At 43.4% G+C, this 16,377-nt stretch overlaps 1 protein-coding gene across 1 annotated transcript; it reads left to right on the top strand.

Annotated features, from left to right (window-relative positions):
* Nucleotides 1-567: 567 nt before the first annotated feature.
* Nucleotides 568-15,199, top strand: LOC117351660. The gene is made up of 5 exons (XM_033927279.1): nucleotides 568-2,125; nucleotides 3,978-4,229; nucleotides 9,577-9,703; nucleotides 13,545-13,625; nucleotides 15,066-15,199. The coding sequence occupies exons 1-5, from the start codon at nucleotides 1,951-1,953 to the stop codon at nucleotides 15,088-15,090; spliced, it is 660 nt and encodes a 219-aa protein (XP_033783170.1). The 5' UTR covers nucleotides 568-1,950; the 3' UTR covers nucleotides 15,091-15,199.
* The last annotated feature ends 1,178 nt before the right edge of the window (nucleotides 15,200-16,377 follow it).

Here is a 16,377-nt window from a genome sequence, read left to right as displayed (position 1 = left end):
AGCAAATAATTGCGTTTGCAGCGTTTCCTTAAAATTTATCCTCCCGGTACAGAATCGTAGAATACCATGAACGGACAGAAGAGAAACAGGGAAGACTTGCCTCAATATATGTCGTCAACAACAACAAAAAAAAGGCAAGCGAGATGTCATAAAACAACCAACGGGTACATTTATGAACAAAACAAGAAGTCCAAGTACACTTACTTGATAAAATCACCGAGTCAAAGTCCCGACTAGGATCCCAGTTTCAGCTACCTGGAATTAAAATGAGTGCATGGCCGTTAATTTGAAAAATGGGGGAATCAGCCATTTTCCGGCCACAGCAAAAGTGACCTTAGCATGAGGGAAAGTCCCGCATAAGGGGCGTGCTAAGACCGCTTTTACTATGGCTTTAGTAAAAGGGTCCCTATAAGCCAGGGGTGTTAAAGTCCGTCCTCGAGGGCCGCAATCCAGTCGGGTTTTCAGGATGTCCCCCAATGAATATGCATGAGATCTATGAGCCTACAATGAAAGCAGTGCATGCAAATAGATCTCATGCATATTCATTGGGAAAACCCGACTGGATTGCGGCCCTGGAGGAGGGCCTTTGACCCCCCCCCCCCCCCCCCGGCTATAAGCAGTGCAACACTGAGAAAAAGCATTTCGGTTCCTGTTTTTACATTTTACCCTCCAAAATGCAAAAGCATAATACAACAAGAACAAAAGACTTGTGCAGAAGATGTTCAACAGTAAAATAATCCACATAAAAATATACCTAGGACCCCAAACTTTGGGAACTATGGACCCAACACGGTCAGTGTTTTGACTATTCTGTCTTCATCAGGTCCCTTAAGGTTCTGATACAGAAGCTCGTGGATTGAAAACTAAAAACAGACAGATGAAACTGCTCAAGTGAAGTGAAGAATTCTCATCTTCCTCTCATCTCCTCTCTGGTGCCTCCTCTGTCTCCCCCCCCCCCCAACCTACTCTCCTACCCTCTTCCCTCGTTCACCCATCCCCATTTCTTTCCTCTCAGCCCTCACCTACCCTCCATCACCATGCTTCACCTCTCAGCCCTCACCTCCAGTACTCTCCATCACCTTGCTTCAAAGAAATGAAGCAAGTTGGCTGAATCCATGCTTGACACTAGGCCATTTGTCTACATGTTTTGATATTCGTTATAATAGTTTCCACAGTCTTGTCTGGAACTGGCCAGGCTGTAATTTACTGCATCATCCGTGACTATCTATCTATCGTGGCCAGCCTCTCCCTTCTATGACCCTATTCCTAGCCCCATGTTCAGCTCTGCCCTCTCAGTGTTACCATCCCCCTTCCCCGTATCAGAGCATTACCCCTTATGTGTCCCTGTCCCAGCCAGGCAGCATTCCACCCCCCCTCTTTTCCCTCCACCATTTCTATCCCCCCCCCCTCTTTCTCTGTGGATCCAGCGTCTTTCTCTCTTTTTTCCCCAACTACTCCCCCCCCCGATCTCTCTCTCCGTGGATCCACTCTATCTCCCCTCAACGGTTAGACATCGCTCACCTGCCCCCGCACAGTCTAGATCAATCTCTCTCCCCGGTTCTCTACAGGTGTGCAACATCGCTTTTCCCTGAGTCACGATTACGTCAAACTCCGCGGACCACCCCGATTATCTGGTTACTTCCGCCGCGTTCTCTGATGTAATTTCCTGCTTCCGCGGGGGAGTGACGAGCCGCGGACGTTACTGCGAGTGTAGAGGGAAAAGAGAGAGAACCCAGGGGCGTGATACTGGGCCGGCAGCAGATTTAACCCTTGCAGTTTTGTATAAATGAGCAAAATAAGAAACTGTGTCAAGGTTTTGAGTTTAATATATCGTGGGCAGACGTTACCTAACTCGGTAACAGAACAGGGGATTAAAGCCTGGCTTTAATTCTCCGAAGCAATAGTAATATCAGACTCCATCGATTTTCTTCAGGTATCAAAACATGACTGATGGTCTTTTCCTGTAGGGTAGAGACCCTCACCACCAAAAATGTCAGCCCTGTTCTAACATTTAAATGTGTCTCTAGGTTCCCCCTTCACCTGAACGTGAGCAAAGCCCAGCTTAAAGTAAGACTTTTATGGCAAAGTGTTCTGACCAGGGTGAACCCAGGTATCTACACCCAAGGTACAGTGCAGTCCCTTCACTTTCTTACACGAGATTGCCTCCAGTTTCTTTTATTTACTTTCTAAAGCAGGGGTGGGGAACTCCGGTCCTGGAGGGCCGTAATCCAGTCGGGTTTTCAGGATTTCCCCAATGAAAATGCATGAGTTCTATGTGCATGCACTGCTTTCAATGCATATTCATTAGGGGAAATCCTGAAAACCCGACTGGATTACGGCCCTCGAGGACCGGAGTTTCCCACCCAGAAATAAAGTAGGATTTACTTTGGAAATAAAGAAGAGGAAAAAATGGACCAGCTATACTGCACTGAGCAGAAATGAAACTGGTACATGAAGATATTACGCTGAGGCGGGAGGGGGGGGGGTGTATAACATTATATTTCTGCAGTACTTTAAAGCCTAATATTTTTATAAACCTGTTTGCAGAGGAACAGCTGCTTTTAGGATAATCTTATCTACTAATATAGCCCAGAGAAGGGCTTCCTACCGCTTTCCTGGTGACCTCATAGCCACTGAGATTATTTTTTTTTTTAACTTTATTATTTATATACCACTTATATCCTAAGTGGTTTTACATTCGGGTACTTTATCATATTTCCCTATCTGTCCCGATGGGCTCAAACTCTATCTAGTGTACCTGGGGCAAAGGGGGGATTAAGTGACTTGCCCAGGGTCACTCCTGCATCCAGTATCCATCACTGAAGTAGGCCCAGTCAGACCCGTGTAAAGTACATTACAGTAATCCCATCTTGCTGTTATCATGGCATGCACAACTGAGACAAGATTTGCCTTCTCACGGTAAGGAGAGAGGGAGCATAATAGCTGCAAATGAGAGAAACAGCTCTTGAAGGTCACTTGGGTTTGGAGGATCATATCACCTTTGTGGAAAATAACTCTAGAGCAGGGATCTCAAAGTCCCTCCTTGAGGGCCGCGGTCCAGTCGGGTTTTCAGGATTTCCCCAATGAATATGCATTGAAAGCAGAGCATGCACATAGATCTCATGCATATTCATTGGGGAAATCCTGAAAACCCGACTGGAATGCAGCCCTCAAGGAGGGACTTTGAGATCCCTGATCTAAACCAATGTCAACCTTTTTTTTAGCTCCGGCACATAATTGAAGTTATAAAATTGCAAAACCAACAAAAAAAAAAAATTGGAGACACTAAAGTAGATAGAATAGAATTGCAAATCAATGTGATGGATGTTCTTGTTTTTGAGAGCGAATTAGCTCAAAATGCGGCTCGTGTTAGACATAACTGGGGACCGCAAAGACCAGGCAGTGCTTCTTTAGCTTCCAGCTGGCTTAGGGCTCTCTCTGGCCAGGGGGCAGTTGCCCTAGTTGCACTCCCCTAACACTATTCCTGCCATGTGTGACCAAAGTATTTCTGTGTAGCATTCTGTATTTGACTTCAGTTTTCTCAATAGTGGGGCGAGGGATAGGGGAGACAAGGGTTTTGTTGATCCTTGCTCTGTATTATTTGTGATTTATAAAATGACAATTGGACAGAATATTGTTTCTTTTTATACTTTATTAAAATAAGTTCAGTATAAAATCATAACTATTTGAGGCTTGTGCGGATGGTTTGCCGGGACGGGGACAAATTTTTCCCCGCATCATTCTCTAAAATAAAGGAAATATTCCCCGAGTGACTGTGAATTAAGACTTGTAATGTCACATCTGAGCTCCAGCAGCTCCAATACAACTGGAGATCAAAGGTCTTTGGCTAATTATTATGTTAGTTAAATAGCATTATCGTCTGGGGGATTTTAGTTTTATACGACACCTTTTTTTTATGGAATTATAGCAAAGTCTCTAAGCATTCCAGTTAATGCATTATTTATTTTTCATTTCAGAAACCTTTCATCCACGAGACCTCCATAAAAACTCATCTAGATGCCAAGCTGTGGATGATAAACTTATGTTGCAGTTAATTCTGTATGCCGGAGATTTAACTCATCTACTGAGTTGCATTTTGCTGTTTAAGGAAGTCTCGGATTTATTCTCTGTATTTTGCGATTATCTCGTTGCATTGCTTCTAATGCTGACCTTCAGAATGTTCTGCATAAATACATTCTCTGTTGGAAAAACAGTTGTCTGCAGTTTTGGTAATCTAAATGACAATTAAAATACCCAAGCAGGATGCAATATCGTTTTTTTCTTGCTCCAGTGCTTTCTGGATAGTTCCAGCCTCTTGCTGGTTTTCAGACAATAACAGATGCATTACAAGATGTCATCAATTCTTCCAGTTTTGGTGTTTTCAGCTCACATAAGGACAAGCCTAGCTCTTGATCACTGGTTAATAAGTCCCGTTACCTCTAAACTGGCCTAAGGAGGGATGGAGAAAGGACAAGAGGCAAGGACAGATCTTGAGAGAAAGAGGGGAAAGGTAGTGGGGGTGGTTGGAAGGAGAAGAGGGGAGAAACAAGAGGCACAGAAGAATATGCATTAGACGCAGAATCAATATGTATGAGATAGCAACCCAAATCTGCAGCTAGGCAATTCATGAAATCAAATCTACAAGGGAGTCATAAGAAATAAACAGGTTTCAGAGTAATTCATGAAATGACAATTGATTTGTTGGCAAAATGTATGATTATGAACCTTGTGCACATTTTTTCTAGATAACTTGAAATTCAGACCTGCTTTAGGGGTCCTGAGGATTGGGTATTATTAAAAATGGTATTATGACCAGAACAAAAGAAGTCATCCTGCCGTTGTATCGGGCAATGGTGCGCCCGCACCTGGAGTACTGTGTTCAGTATTGGTCACCGTACCTTAAGAAGGATATGGCAATACTTGAGAGGGTCCAGAGGAGAGCATGGAAAACCTTTCATACACTGAAAGATTGGAGAGGCTGGAGCTCTTCTCCCTGGAAAAGCGGAGACTCAGAGGAGACATGATAGAAACCTACAAGATCATGAAGGGCATAGAGAAAGTAGAGAGAGATAGATTCTTCAAATTTTCAAAACATAAAAGAACAAGAGGGCATTCGGAAAAATTGGAAGGGGATAGATTCAAAACAAATGCTAGGAAGTTTTTCTTTACTCAGCTGGTGGTGGATACCTGGAATGCGCTTCCAGAGGACGTAATAGGGCAGAGTACGGTACTGGGGTTTAAGAAAGGATTGGACAATTTCCTGTTGGAAAAGGGGATAGAGGGGTATAGATAGAGGATTACTGCACAGGTCCTGGACCTGTTGGGCCGCCGCGTGAGCGGACTGCTGGGCACGATGGACCTCGGGTCTGACCCGGCAGAGGCATTGCTTATGTTCTTATGAAACTGAATTGCTAAGTGATGGTGAGTTTCAAGGACGTTACATTAAAACATAGAAACATAATAGCAGATAAAGGTCAAATGGCCCATCTGCAGCATCCATTATCTCCTCCTCTCCCTATAGGCCAGTATATCGCAAACTGTGTGCCTCCTGAGATTTCTTGTGTGCCGTGACACACTGGCAAGGAGGAGAGTCATCCATGCCAGCTACCTGCGTACAGGATGTGCCTCTCGTGGCGACATCTGGGTGCCTTCCAGCCAGGGCACTGAATATAGTGTGCCGCCAGCCGGAAAGTTTGCGAGACACCGCAATAGGCTAAGGCTCTTTACTCCTGCATTGTGAGGTCATAAAGCTTTATGGCTATAGAAACAGAAACATGATGGCAAATAAAGGCCAAATGGCCCATCTGCAGCATCCACTATCTCCTCCCTAAGAGATCCTACGTGCCTGTCCCATGCTTTCTTAAATTCAGATACAGTCTGACTCCACCACCTCTACCGGGAGGCTATGCTCTTTAGGGACAGTCGGAAACACAGAAAGTCTATGGACATTCTATCTTCCAACTTCTCTTCCTTCATCCTTTCACTCCTACTCCTCCCTTTCCCATCGTTCTCCTCACAGTTGCTTCTGCCGTCTTCATAACCCTCCTTTCACTTCTTTCTCTAATAGAGACCACATCCTCCTTCATTCCCCAGTCTGCAGCCAGCACTGAAGTAAATCAGACAGTGTTTATAGCAAAGGAGGGGTGTGCCGCCCCGGTTTTCAAGGACTGGAACTGCCCCCCCCCATAAGCTCAATAACTCTGTGCTCTCCATTTATTTAGAAACATAGAAATAGACGGCAGATAAGGGCCCACGGCCCATCTAGTCTGCCCACCTTAATGTCCCTCCCCTACCTTTGCCCTGTGAATAGATCCCATGTGCCGATCCCATTTGGCCTTAAAATCAGGCACGCTGCTGGCCTCAATCACCTGTAGTGGAAGACTATTCCAGCGATCAACCACTCTTTCAGTGAAAAAGAATTTCCTGGTGTCACCTCGTAGTTTCCCGCCCCTGATTTTCAACGGATGCCCTCTTGTTGTCGTGGGACCCTTGAAAAAGAAGATATCTTCCTCCGCCTCGATGCGGCCCGTAAGATACTTGAACGTCTCGATCATGTCCCCCCTCTCTCTGCGCTCCTCGAGCGAGTATAGCTGTAATTTGTCAAGCCGTTTTTCGTATGGTAGATCCTTGAGTCCCGAGACCATCCGGGTGGCCATTCTTTGCACCGACTCCAGTCTCAGCACATCCTTGCGATAATGCGGCCTCCAGAATTGCACACAGTATTCCAGGTGGGGCCTCACCATGGATCTATACAATGGCATAATGACTTCCGCCTTACGAAACCCCTTCGTATGTAGCCCATGATATTTAATACAGGACACTGCTGTTCCCTGTAGCTATCATAAAATTCATTCCTGAAAATCAGTTTTGAAGGGTAGTCTTTCTGGCACCTTGCACAAATGCACATTTAATTTTATTTATTTATTCATTCAATTTTCTATATCGTTCTCCCAAGGGAGCTCAGAATGGTTTACATTAATTTATTCAGGTACTCAAGCATTTTCCCTGTCTGTCCCGGCAGGTTCACAATCTAACTAATGTACCTAGAGCAATAGGGGGATTAAGTGACTTGCCCAGGGTCACAAGGAGCAGTGTGGGTTTGAACCCACAACCCCAGGGTGCTGAGGCTGTAGCTTTAACCACTGCGCCACACACTCCCCCTAAGTTAGTCAGCGCATGGTTGTTAACGCCCTTATGGATAGAAAAGTCACTCATAGTGAAAACCCAAAGCAGCAGCAGGGGAAGCCTGAAGGAGGGTGCTAACCATCAGAAGGGGAGAAACTTCACCTACCGATGGAGGAGAAAAATATTATTTCAAAACAAATTACTCTGCAATTTTTTCATGTGTTTGTAAAATGTCACTAAAGTTCAATATAGAGTAAAAAAAGAGTCACCTCAGAAAATATACACAAATTAATATTCCACTTTCACCTACCACAAAATTTCCCCTTCAGAAGCTGGTCCAAATTTAGCATCCGTCGTCATCAACAGCTACTTTCAAAGTGTATTTAAGTACCGTCGCTTAGCTCCTCAGGCAGCTACTGGTTTCACCAAGGCATAACACCGAACCGGACGCGAGGTTAAGAGCTCCCCCAGAAAGATGTTCAAACTCATATGTCTTGCATTGCTGGCTCTCAGCCCGGTTGCTTCAAGGTGTAAGTTTCCTTTATCTTCTGCATATTATTTTTTGTATTATTGTGCTCCCCCTATATTTTATTTGAAATAGCTCAGTAGACTAACCAAAGACTAGCACTAAGATGACTGGGCAAAGTGACTTGGAAGAGATATGGAATAGGGCGGGGGTTGGGGGGAGGATGGAAGATCCCAAGGTAGGTGCAAATTAAGACTCGCAACACATGATTCTAATTGAGTTGGAAATGCTGAGCAACAGGAGGAAAGTTTCAGACTCTCCCAACTCCTAAAGACAGGTTTTTATGGAATAAAGAAAACGAGCTGTCTTGACCCAACTACAGATGCTCTTAAAGTGGAGTCTTTCTGGTAGGGTAAGTGCTCCTTATATACATTGGGGCCATTTGGATAGGTCACGGGGACCCAAGATGTAGGATGTTTGGGTCACAGCCGAGCGAGTGTTGGCGTCTCTTTGGATTACTACGAGACCTTGCAATTGGAAATGGGAGAGAAGAGGTGCTGGGTACAAATTAGAAAGGGGATATTAAGCCTCAGCTGCACAAAAGGATATAATACAAGAAATGGAGGAAGCTAAATTGTTTTGGGTAAGGCGTCAGTATCTAGGTGGTAGCCTACGCAATGCGGATGGGAATAATTGAGCAGAGGTCTGGATTAGAGAATGGCATGGGAACAAATTTTTTCCCGTCGCCGCAGGAACTCATTTTCCCATCCCATCCTGTCCCTGCCCCATTCCTGCAAGCTCCGTCCTCATCTGCGCAAGCCTCAAACACTTTACAATCATAAGAAGCAACATTCTAGAGCTGATTGTGATGTCATAATGCCTCATTCCACCAATGCCTAAGCTCCATCCTCATCTGCACAAGCCTCAAACACTTAAAAATCCTAAGTAGCAACATTCTAGAGCTCAGATTGTGATGTCATAATGCCTCATTCCACCAATGCCTAAGCTCCGCCCTCATCTGCACAAGCCTCAAACACTTTAAAATCCTAAGTAGCAACATTCTAGAGCTCAGACTGTGATGTCATAATGCCTCATTCCACCAATGCCTAAACTCCGTCCTCATCTGCACAAGCCTCAAACACTTTGAAATCCTAAATAGCAACATTCTAGAGCTCAGACTGTGATGTCATAATGCCTCATTCCACCAATGCCTGAGCTCCGTCCTCATCTGCACAAGCCTCAAACACTTAAAAATCCTAAGTAGCAACATTCTAGAGCTCAGATTGTGATGTCATAATGCCTCATTCCACCAATGCCTAAGCTCCGTCCTCATCTGCACAAGCCTCAAACACTTTGAAATCCTAAATAGCAACATTCTAGAGCTCAGACTGTGATGTCATAATGCCTCATTCCACCAATGCCTGAGCTCCGTCCTCATCTGCACAAGCCTCAAACACTTAAAAATCCTAAGTAGCAACATTCTAGAGCTCAGATTGTGATGTCATAATGCCTCATTCCACCAATGCCTAAGCTCCGTCCTCATCTGCACAAGCCTCAAACACTTTAAAATCCTAAATAGCAACATTCTAGAGCTCAGACTGTGATGTCATAATGCCTCATTCCACCAATGCCTAAGCTCCGTCCTCATCTGCACAAGCCTCAAACACTTTGAAATCATAAGTGTTCGATATGTGGTTAAGACAGAGCTTACAGGAATGGTTCAAGGACAGCGACAGTGACAAAAATCACGAGGACGAGACGGGGAAAAATTTGTTCCAGTGTCATTCTCTAATCTGGATCACTTGGTTTTTCTCTCTCATCATCTGCTAATGTGCTATGAGTGGACAAGGTAACAGAATTAAAGTAATTTGCAGAGAGTTTTGTTCAAAGCCAGCTATAACGCCCATGGTAGAGTAACTTTTAAATGTCTGTTCTTTTACACTGCATTTCCCGTTTATACCTGTCTAATGGCCTTGCATTTGCAGCCATAACCATGGATGGAGCCAGATGTTCATGCTACCAGACTCGATCCAAAATTACTTTTCAGTCACGGCACATCAAGAATATAGAAATTCTTCCTCCGTCTGCTTCTTGTGAAAATGTGGAAATAATGTAAGTAGCTATGTCATAACTTTTAGATGCTTTGTTCAAAACTGTTATTTTGGTGTTCATTAACTTTTTTTTTTTTAAGAATGGATGTATGCTTCAAGTGTACAGTATAATCTCATTATAACGGACTTCAAGGGACCTGGAAAAATGGCCCGTTATACCCATTTTTTAAAAACTTTATTTAGGGCAACTTGAAACAACGTTCAATCAATGAACAAGTCACTGCACAAGCGTATCAGCAACATCAAGAACAAAACTCAGCAAAATAGTGGCATGGCACGAAATGATTGCAAAACCAGAACACTAAAAGATGTTCTAAAGCAGGGATCTCAAAGTCCCTCCTTGAGGGCCGCAATCCAGTCGGGTTTTCAGGATTTCCCCAATGAATATGCATTGAAAGCAGTGCATGCACATAGATCTCGTGCATATTCATTGGGGAAATCCTGAAAACCTGACTGGATTGCGGCCCTCAAGGAGGGACTTTGAGACCCTTGTTCTAAAGCATTATGCCGTAGTGTACTGGAAAGAAAAACACTGTAATTTTTTTTCTGGGCTGCATTTTGATACTATATCACCGGCATGCCACGTGCCTTATAGGCGGAGCCTGCATGTCCCATTATAGCTGAATAAAACTACAGCTAATAGCGGCTCTGGGGACCAAAGTAGTTGTCCGTTATATAGAAAGTCCGTTATATGCGAGTCCGCTATATCCGATGATCTTCTGTATGTTTATAATGGTGCTCCTCCGGGACCAGCGGACCTCATCCGCTTTAGGCGAGATTCCGTTATAAGCAAGTCTGTTATAACAAGATTATACGGTACTTGCAATTTCTTTTCCTGAAAACTATTTATTAAGGGGCCCCCTTACTAAGCTGCAGTGCTAGCGCACGCTTACCAAAGCTTAAAAGGGCTTTCAACGCCAAGGCCTCCTCCAGTAAAATTCCAATGTGCATACACAAACCACATGCTACAAAAAAAATCCAGAATTTTTCTCAGAGGGGACATTAAGCACGGCAACACGACATTACAATGTGCTGATTAGCATACGAGTCCTTCCCATCTACATAATGTGGCAATAAGAGCTCACGCACTTGGTTTTTTTAATGGACACCTGATAATGGCAACATTACCGCATGCCACAACTACCCACAATAGGCAATATAGAGAGGTACCAGGGATCTCAAGCGCTCACAGTTAGAAGCTCATGTTTTTTTCAAGGCTAATAACTACAAAGTGAGCTATCATTGGTCCCATACACTCTCTGAGTTTATATATATATATATATATTTTTTTTTTAATGTGATTTAGTGATTGCTTATGCAATACTCTCTCATTATAAGAGTTAATATAGAAGTACTTAGCTCCAATATGTAATCTTAACAACGGAAGATCTCCGTTTCGCTCCTATCATTTGTACAAGAGCTTCATCAGGACAGGCGCCAAAAGCAGCACTGTTTGCACCGCCGGCGCTGCAAAATCACATTTACCAATTTTGATAAACAATCTGTACATTACAGAGACACAGTTACTATAGTGTCCAGCTCCAGGTAAGAGCGCTTGAGATCCCTGGTACCTCTCTACATTGCCTATTGTGGGTAGTTGTGACTTGTACTTCAGCCAAGTTTTAAAAGATTTTAGTGTGTTTCACAACAATTTGGAGAGTAGCATTACCGCATGGCCATTAATTGGGAAAATGGAAAAAAGGCCCATATAAGGGTCCACTAAGGCCACATTTCACCACAGCTTAATAAAAGGAGCCCAAGGGATTTCTGAAATGGTAGAGCTCAAAATCAGGAACCTCTATACAGGCCTTTTTTTTTGGCTGGCTGTTTATTTTTGTTTCTTTAAATCAGTGTATTGCAAACTGTGTGCCACCAGACGCCAGGGAGGAGGCGAGGTGCCAGCACTGGCTGACTACAGGATGCGCTTCTTGCGGCAAGAGGCACAGTCTGCAGGCAGTCAGCTGGCACCAGCACTTCTCCTCACTGGGGTCTCTCTTCCTCTCCGCATCTTTTCTTTTTCAGCAAACCCCCTCCCCAACCCCCACTGGCGGCTCAGGGCCCTATCTGGAGTGCCTCCGCACATGCATGGGTGGCGACGTGATGTCATTGCATCTCATCCACACACTTCCAGATGCCCTCGAGCCACGGCCCCCAATTTAGAGGGCTGCCGGGCTCACAAATTTTGCAAGATGCTGCTTTAAATAGTCCTTGCTCAGACCCACATCCTCATGGCTCCAGCACTACTGCTCTATACCTGCATTTTAAACTGGATTGTTCTTGACATTAGAGAATGACACGGTGACAAAATTCATCACCGTTCCCGACCCCGCGGATAACCGCGGGAAATAATCCCATGTCATTTTCTAGTGTCTATTTCAATCTCAGTCCTTCTACACCAGCATTCTTCAAAGTAAAGCTGGGCCCATTCATACTCTGATTCTTATGTGAGCCAAGGATAATGAAGCTATTGTGACATCACTGATGTGATTGGCTCTTAGGCACTGGTGGAATGAGGCATTATGACATCACAATATCTGCTCTGGATACCAGAGACTGTCATTCTGGAGTGTCTGTTTCAACCTCAGTCCTTCTACACCAGCATTCTTCAAAGCAAAGCTTGCGGGTCAGTGGTTGTGGCCATTCATACTCTGATTCTTCCCTCTCTCCTTAAAGAATGAAGATGGTTTCCCACGGTTATCCGCAGGGACGGTGATGAATTTTGTCACCATGTCATTCTCTACTTGACATTATGGCTAGTTTTATTGTAGGAGGAAAATAACATAACTTTATTCTTCTATACCGCCATAACCAAACGCTTTCTAGGCGGTTTACACAGAAGAGGGCTGGACAATCAGCAAAATACAATTGATTAAAAATACAAGTCTCTTACATATACATAGTGTAAAATTTTGCTAACGATGGTACCCACAGTTAGGAAATAAATTTGTCAAACAGCGCTGACTTAATTTCTTTTCAAAATGCACCATAAGACATAACTCCACCAATGCATTTGCCGAGCCAGGACTGCTGCTTACCCGCTTGAAATGCAAGAGTCTTATCCCAAAAAAGTCTTGTATCTGCAACCGGTAATTTTTGGATATGCAAATAAATGAAAATATCAAGATTTCCTCGTTGGACTGTACAACACAAAATGTGATAAAAGTAAGTTGGGGCCAGTCCCCAACTCAACTTAAAACAGATACAAGAAAATTTGAATAGTACTCGCGCCTCCACCGGTAACCAATGCAGCAATCGATAGTAAGAACGAATATGGTCATTTTTCTTCAAGCCATATATCAGTCGAATAGCCGTGTTCGGCACTATTCTCAGTTTTCTCCTATCCCCCTTAGGCTAGTGCCTTTCGGAAAGAGAGAGCAGAGACAGTGCAATCTTGACAAAGTATACACCACCTTGAATTTCAAATCTGCCAATGTTATCCTCTTCTTGTGGTTTGAGGAAATGCAGCCAAAGGACTTCAAGTGCAGAGTCATGCAGGAAACAATAGAGGCATAATATTTTGTTCTTTTTCTAACCAAAGTTTGGCCCAGCTTTGTTGTTACAGATTAAAGAGAGCCTGTTGACTCAAGTCATTTGAGCACTGTTACTGCCGTGGCCTTTCTTTTGAAGCATTTGAGTTCTTCTTCAGGCCAATCAGAAACACTAACAGGAAGAAAACCATAATTTTGACACTTAGCTAGGCCAAAATTTAGACCAGGCCGTCATCATGAATTTCTATAGACTTAAATAAGGGCAAAGGGTGTTTTACTAATCCTTGGTGCTAAATTAATAGAGAACAGGAGTTACTCATCTTATTCTTGATTTTTTTTTAATTTTTATTGCAGCGTTAACTTGAAAAATGGCAGACATTTGTGCTTGGATCCCAATGAAGATAAAATCAAGAACATTTTCCGTCAACTCATAAAGTAAGATGTACATCAACACATTCTGATATGAAATTTTTGATGACTGAATAGCAGATTAATTGCAAAAAGTAGGAAGATTTGCAAATATTGAGTCTCATTTAATACTAACCTGTATTGATGTGTTATATATACTGTATATTCATGGAAACAAAGAAAAAGGGGGGTAATATCACAAAGCAAAATCCAATCCAATCTTTCGGTTTATATAATGGATCATCCTCCAGACAACAGAGGCTCAACTCAGTTTACAGAGTAAGAGGTTGTAATAGTTTCTTCAAATAGAATTACTTACTTAATTTTTTTTTTTTTTTTAAAGAAAATTCTTCAGATATTTTCTAAAGATAGAAAGACAAAAGTAGATCTAGTCTCAACTGGTACAAATTGTGCTCTAATAAATTCTAATAATAACTTTGCAAAAAAAAAAAAAAAAAGGGGTTGTGTATTGACTGAGAGAACTAAGAAAAGGAAGGGTAGGACATTGTAGAACAAATGGGTCAGATCGTAGGATCTTTTATAACCCCAGTTATTTCAGATCCACATCCAGGATTCAAAATTTTAATCATTTGTCCAAACTCCTCCATCCTTCCATAACCTATAGTCAAAAACACCATCAATGACACAAAAACTTGTAAATTCAGTTTGATTCATCCGAGAATGGCAACACTTATCGCCAATGGCCCTGCTGGACTCCAGCGCTGGTTTGGCTTTACATACAGTATTGTAGAGGGGTTTGGACAAATGATTAGAATTGTTCTACAGTATGAGGGGAGGAGTGGCTTGCTCCCCATTACTGTGATATTGGTTACCATTCCCATTGTAATACCGAACGGTCTTCCAGATTACATACATTAAAATCTAACACTCCAAGAGCACTGCTCCTATAGCCATTGACACAGAAGGACCATTTTTATTGCTTTAAAAAAATTTAATCATCTGCTTTAACTTAGGGCATAAGAACAACTGCAGAAAAGTATTCCATAATACTAGGCGTTCTTTGGACATGGCCTCCATTACTGCAATAATTATCGTATCATTGCAGTAATGGTTATCGTGTGACTCTCTAGTGTGAACCCCATGCAGACTTTTTAAAAGTTCAGGCACACAGCTTCAAAAATTATCCACTTTGCACTTTACAACTTTGCACTTTACAACTTTGCACTTGGACAACATTAACAAAAATTGTGCAACTGGACTTTTAGACTTGTCTAGAAATTCTAATTTGTCACAGAAATAACATTTTTATGTAGTTCTGTTTTTTTCAAGTACAGCATTTTTACAATGAATCAGCAGTATCTGGAAAAAAATAAAAATCTAGTACTCGTCTTGTATTCCTATTTGAACAAACTGACAGTGAAAAGTATTCTATCCATAGTCTGCTATTGAGACAGACATGGGGGAGGCTATTGCTTGGTTTAATTATGTTTTTTATTCTCTTCACAGCAAGAAAAAAAAAATGAAAAATTAAAAAAAGGTTTGAGTCCTTTGCAGCCTGCCACGATGTTTTCTAGGAAAACCATCTAATGAAATACCAAATTAGGAGAAATGGAAAATTATATATTTAATAAAAATAGGAAATTATATTTAAATTTAACATTTTTGCATGGTTTAAGTAATTTATATTTAACTAGTCGTTAAGCCCGTTACATTAACGGGTGCTAGAATATATGTGTGTCTGTCTGTCTGTGTTTCTTTATCTCTCTCTCCTTGGCTGCTGTCTGTGTCCTTCTGTCTACCCCCTCCCCCGAGCAAAGCTGTCTGCCTCCAGCACACCCCTCCCCCCCAAAGCAGCCCCCTTTCCCTCTCCCTGTCTCTCCATGGCCCCTTCTGTCTTTCCCCCCAGTGCAAAACTGTCTGTCCCCAGCACACCCCTCTCCCAAAGTAGCCCCCTTTCCCTCTCCCTGTCTCTCCATGGTCCCTTCTGTGTTCCACCCAGAGCAAACCTGTCTGTCCCCAGCACACCTCCCCCAAAAGCAGCCCCTTTTTCCCTCCTCCCTATCTCTCCATGGCCCCTTCTGTCTCCCCCAGCACACCCCTCCCCCATAGCAGCCCCCTTTCCCTCTCCCTGTCTCTTCATGGCCCCTGCCTTCCCTCAGCACACCCCTCCCCCCAAAGCAGCCCCCTTTCCCTCTGGCCCCCTGTATTGATTCCCCTGCTTACCCTCCCTGCATCCCGGCGTCTTCTGGCCTGCTCCAGGCCGTGAACGTGGTGGCCGGCCCCAGCGAACCTCACAGGCCGCTTCCCAACCCGGAAGCACGCTCCCTCCCGACGCAAACCCGTGCATCAGAGAGAACGTGCCACTGAGGCCGGAAAGCGTCCCGCAAGGCCCGCCAAAGCCGGCCACGATCGCAGGCTGCCCAGAAGAGAAGAATCAACGGCAGTGGTGAGGGAGGGCGGGAGGTGAGGTGCTTGCTTCCGGTTGGTGAGGAGCTTGCTTCGGATTGGTGAGGAGGGGAGTGGCCAGAGTGATCCCTGGCCACGTTCTAAAATGGAACGCGGCCACGGATCAGAAAACACAGCGCCAGGGATCACGATTTTTCAAGAGCGCATGCGCGCTCTAGAGTTTTATTATATAGGATAAATGAGCATAAACATGACTGATGGACTCTCTCATTTTCTGCATGTAGCGGACTTTCTATTACCATTCTATAATAAAGGGTGAAATTATAAAAGATTACTTAAAAAAAAAACCAACATGGGAATTCAAAGAACAGAAATATTGTAAAATATTAGTCTAAAATATTTTCATCACTGC

Source organism: Geotrypetes seraphini, chromosome 18, assembly GCF_902459505.1.
Source record: "Geotrypetes seraphini chromosome 18, aGeoSer1.1, whole genome shotgun sequence".
Lineage (NCBI taxonomy): Eukaryota > Metazoa > Chordata > Amphibia > Gymnophiona > Dermophiidae > Geotrypetes > Geotrypetes seraphini.
Note: the sequence above shows the minus strand (reverse complement) of the source record. Positions and strands in the feature narration are given on the sequence as shown.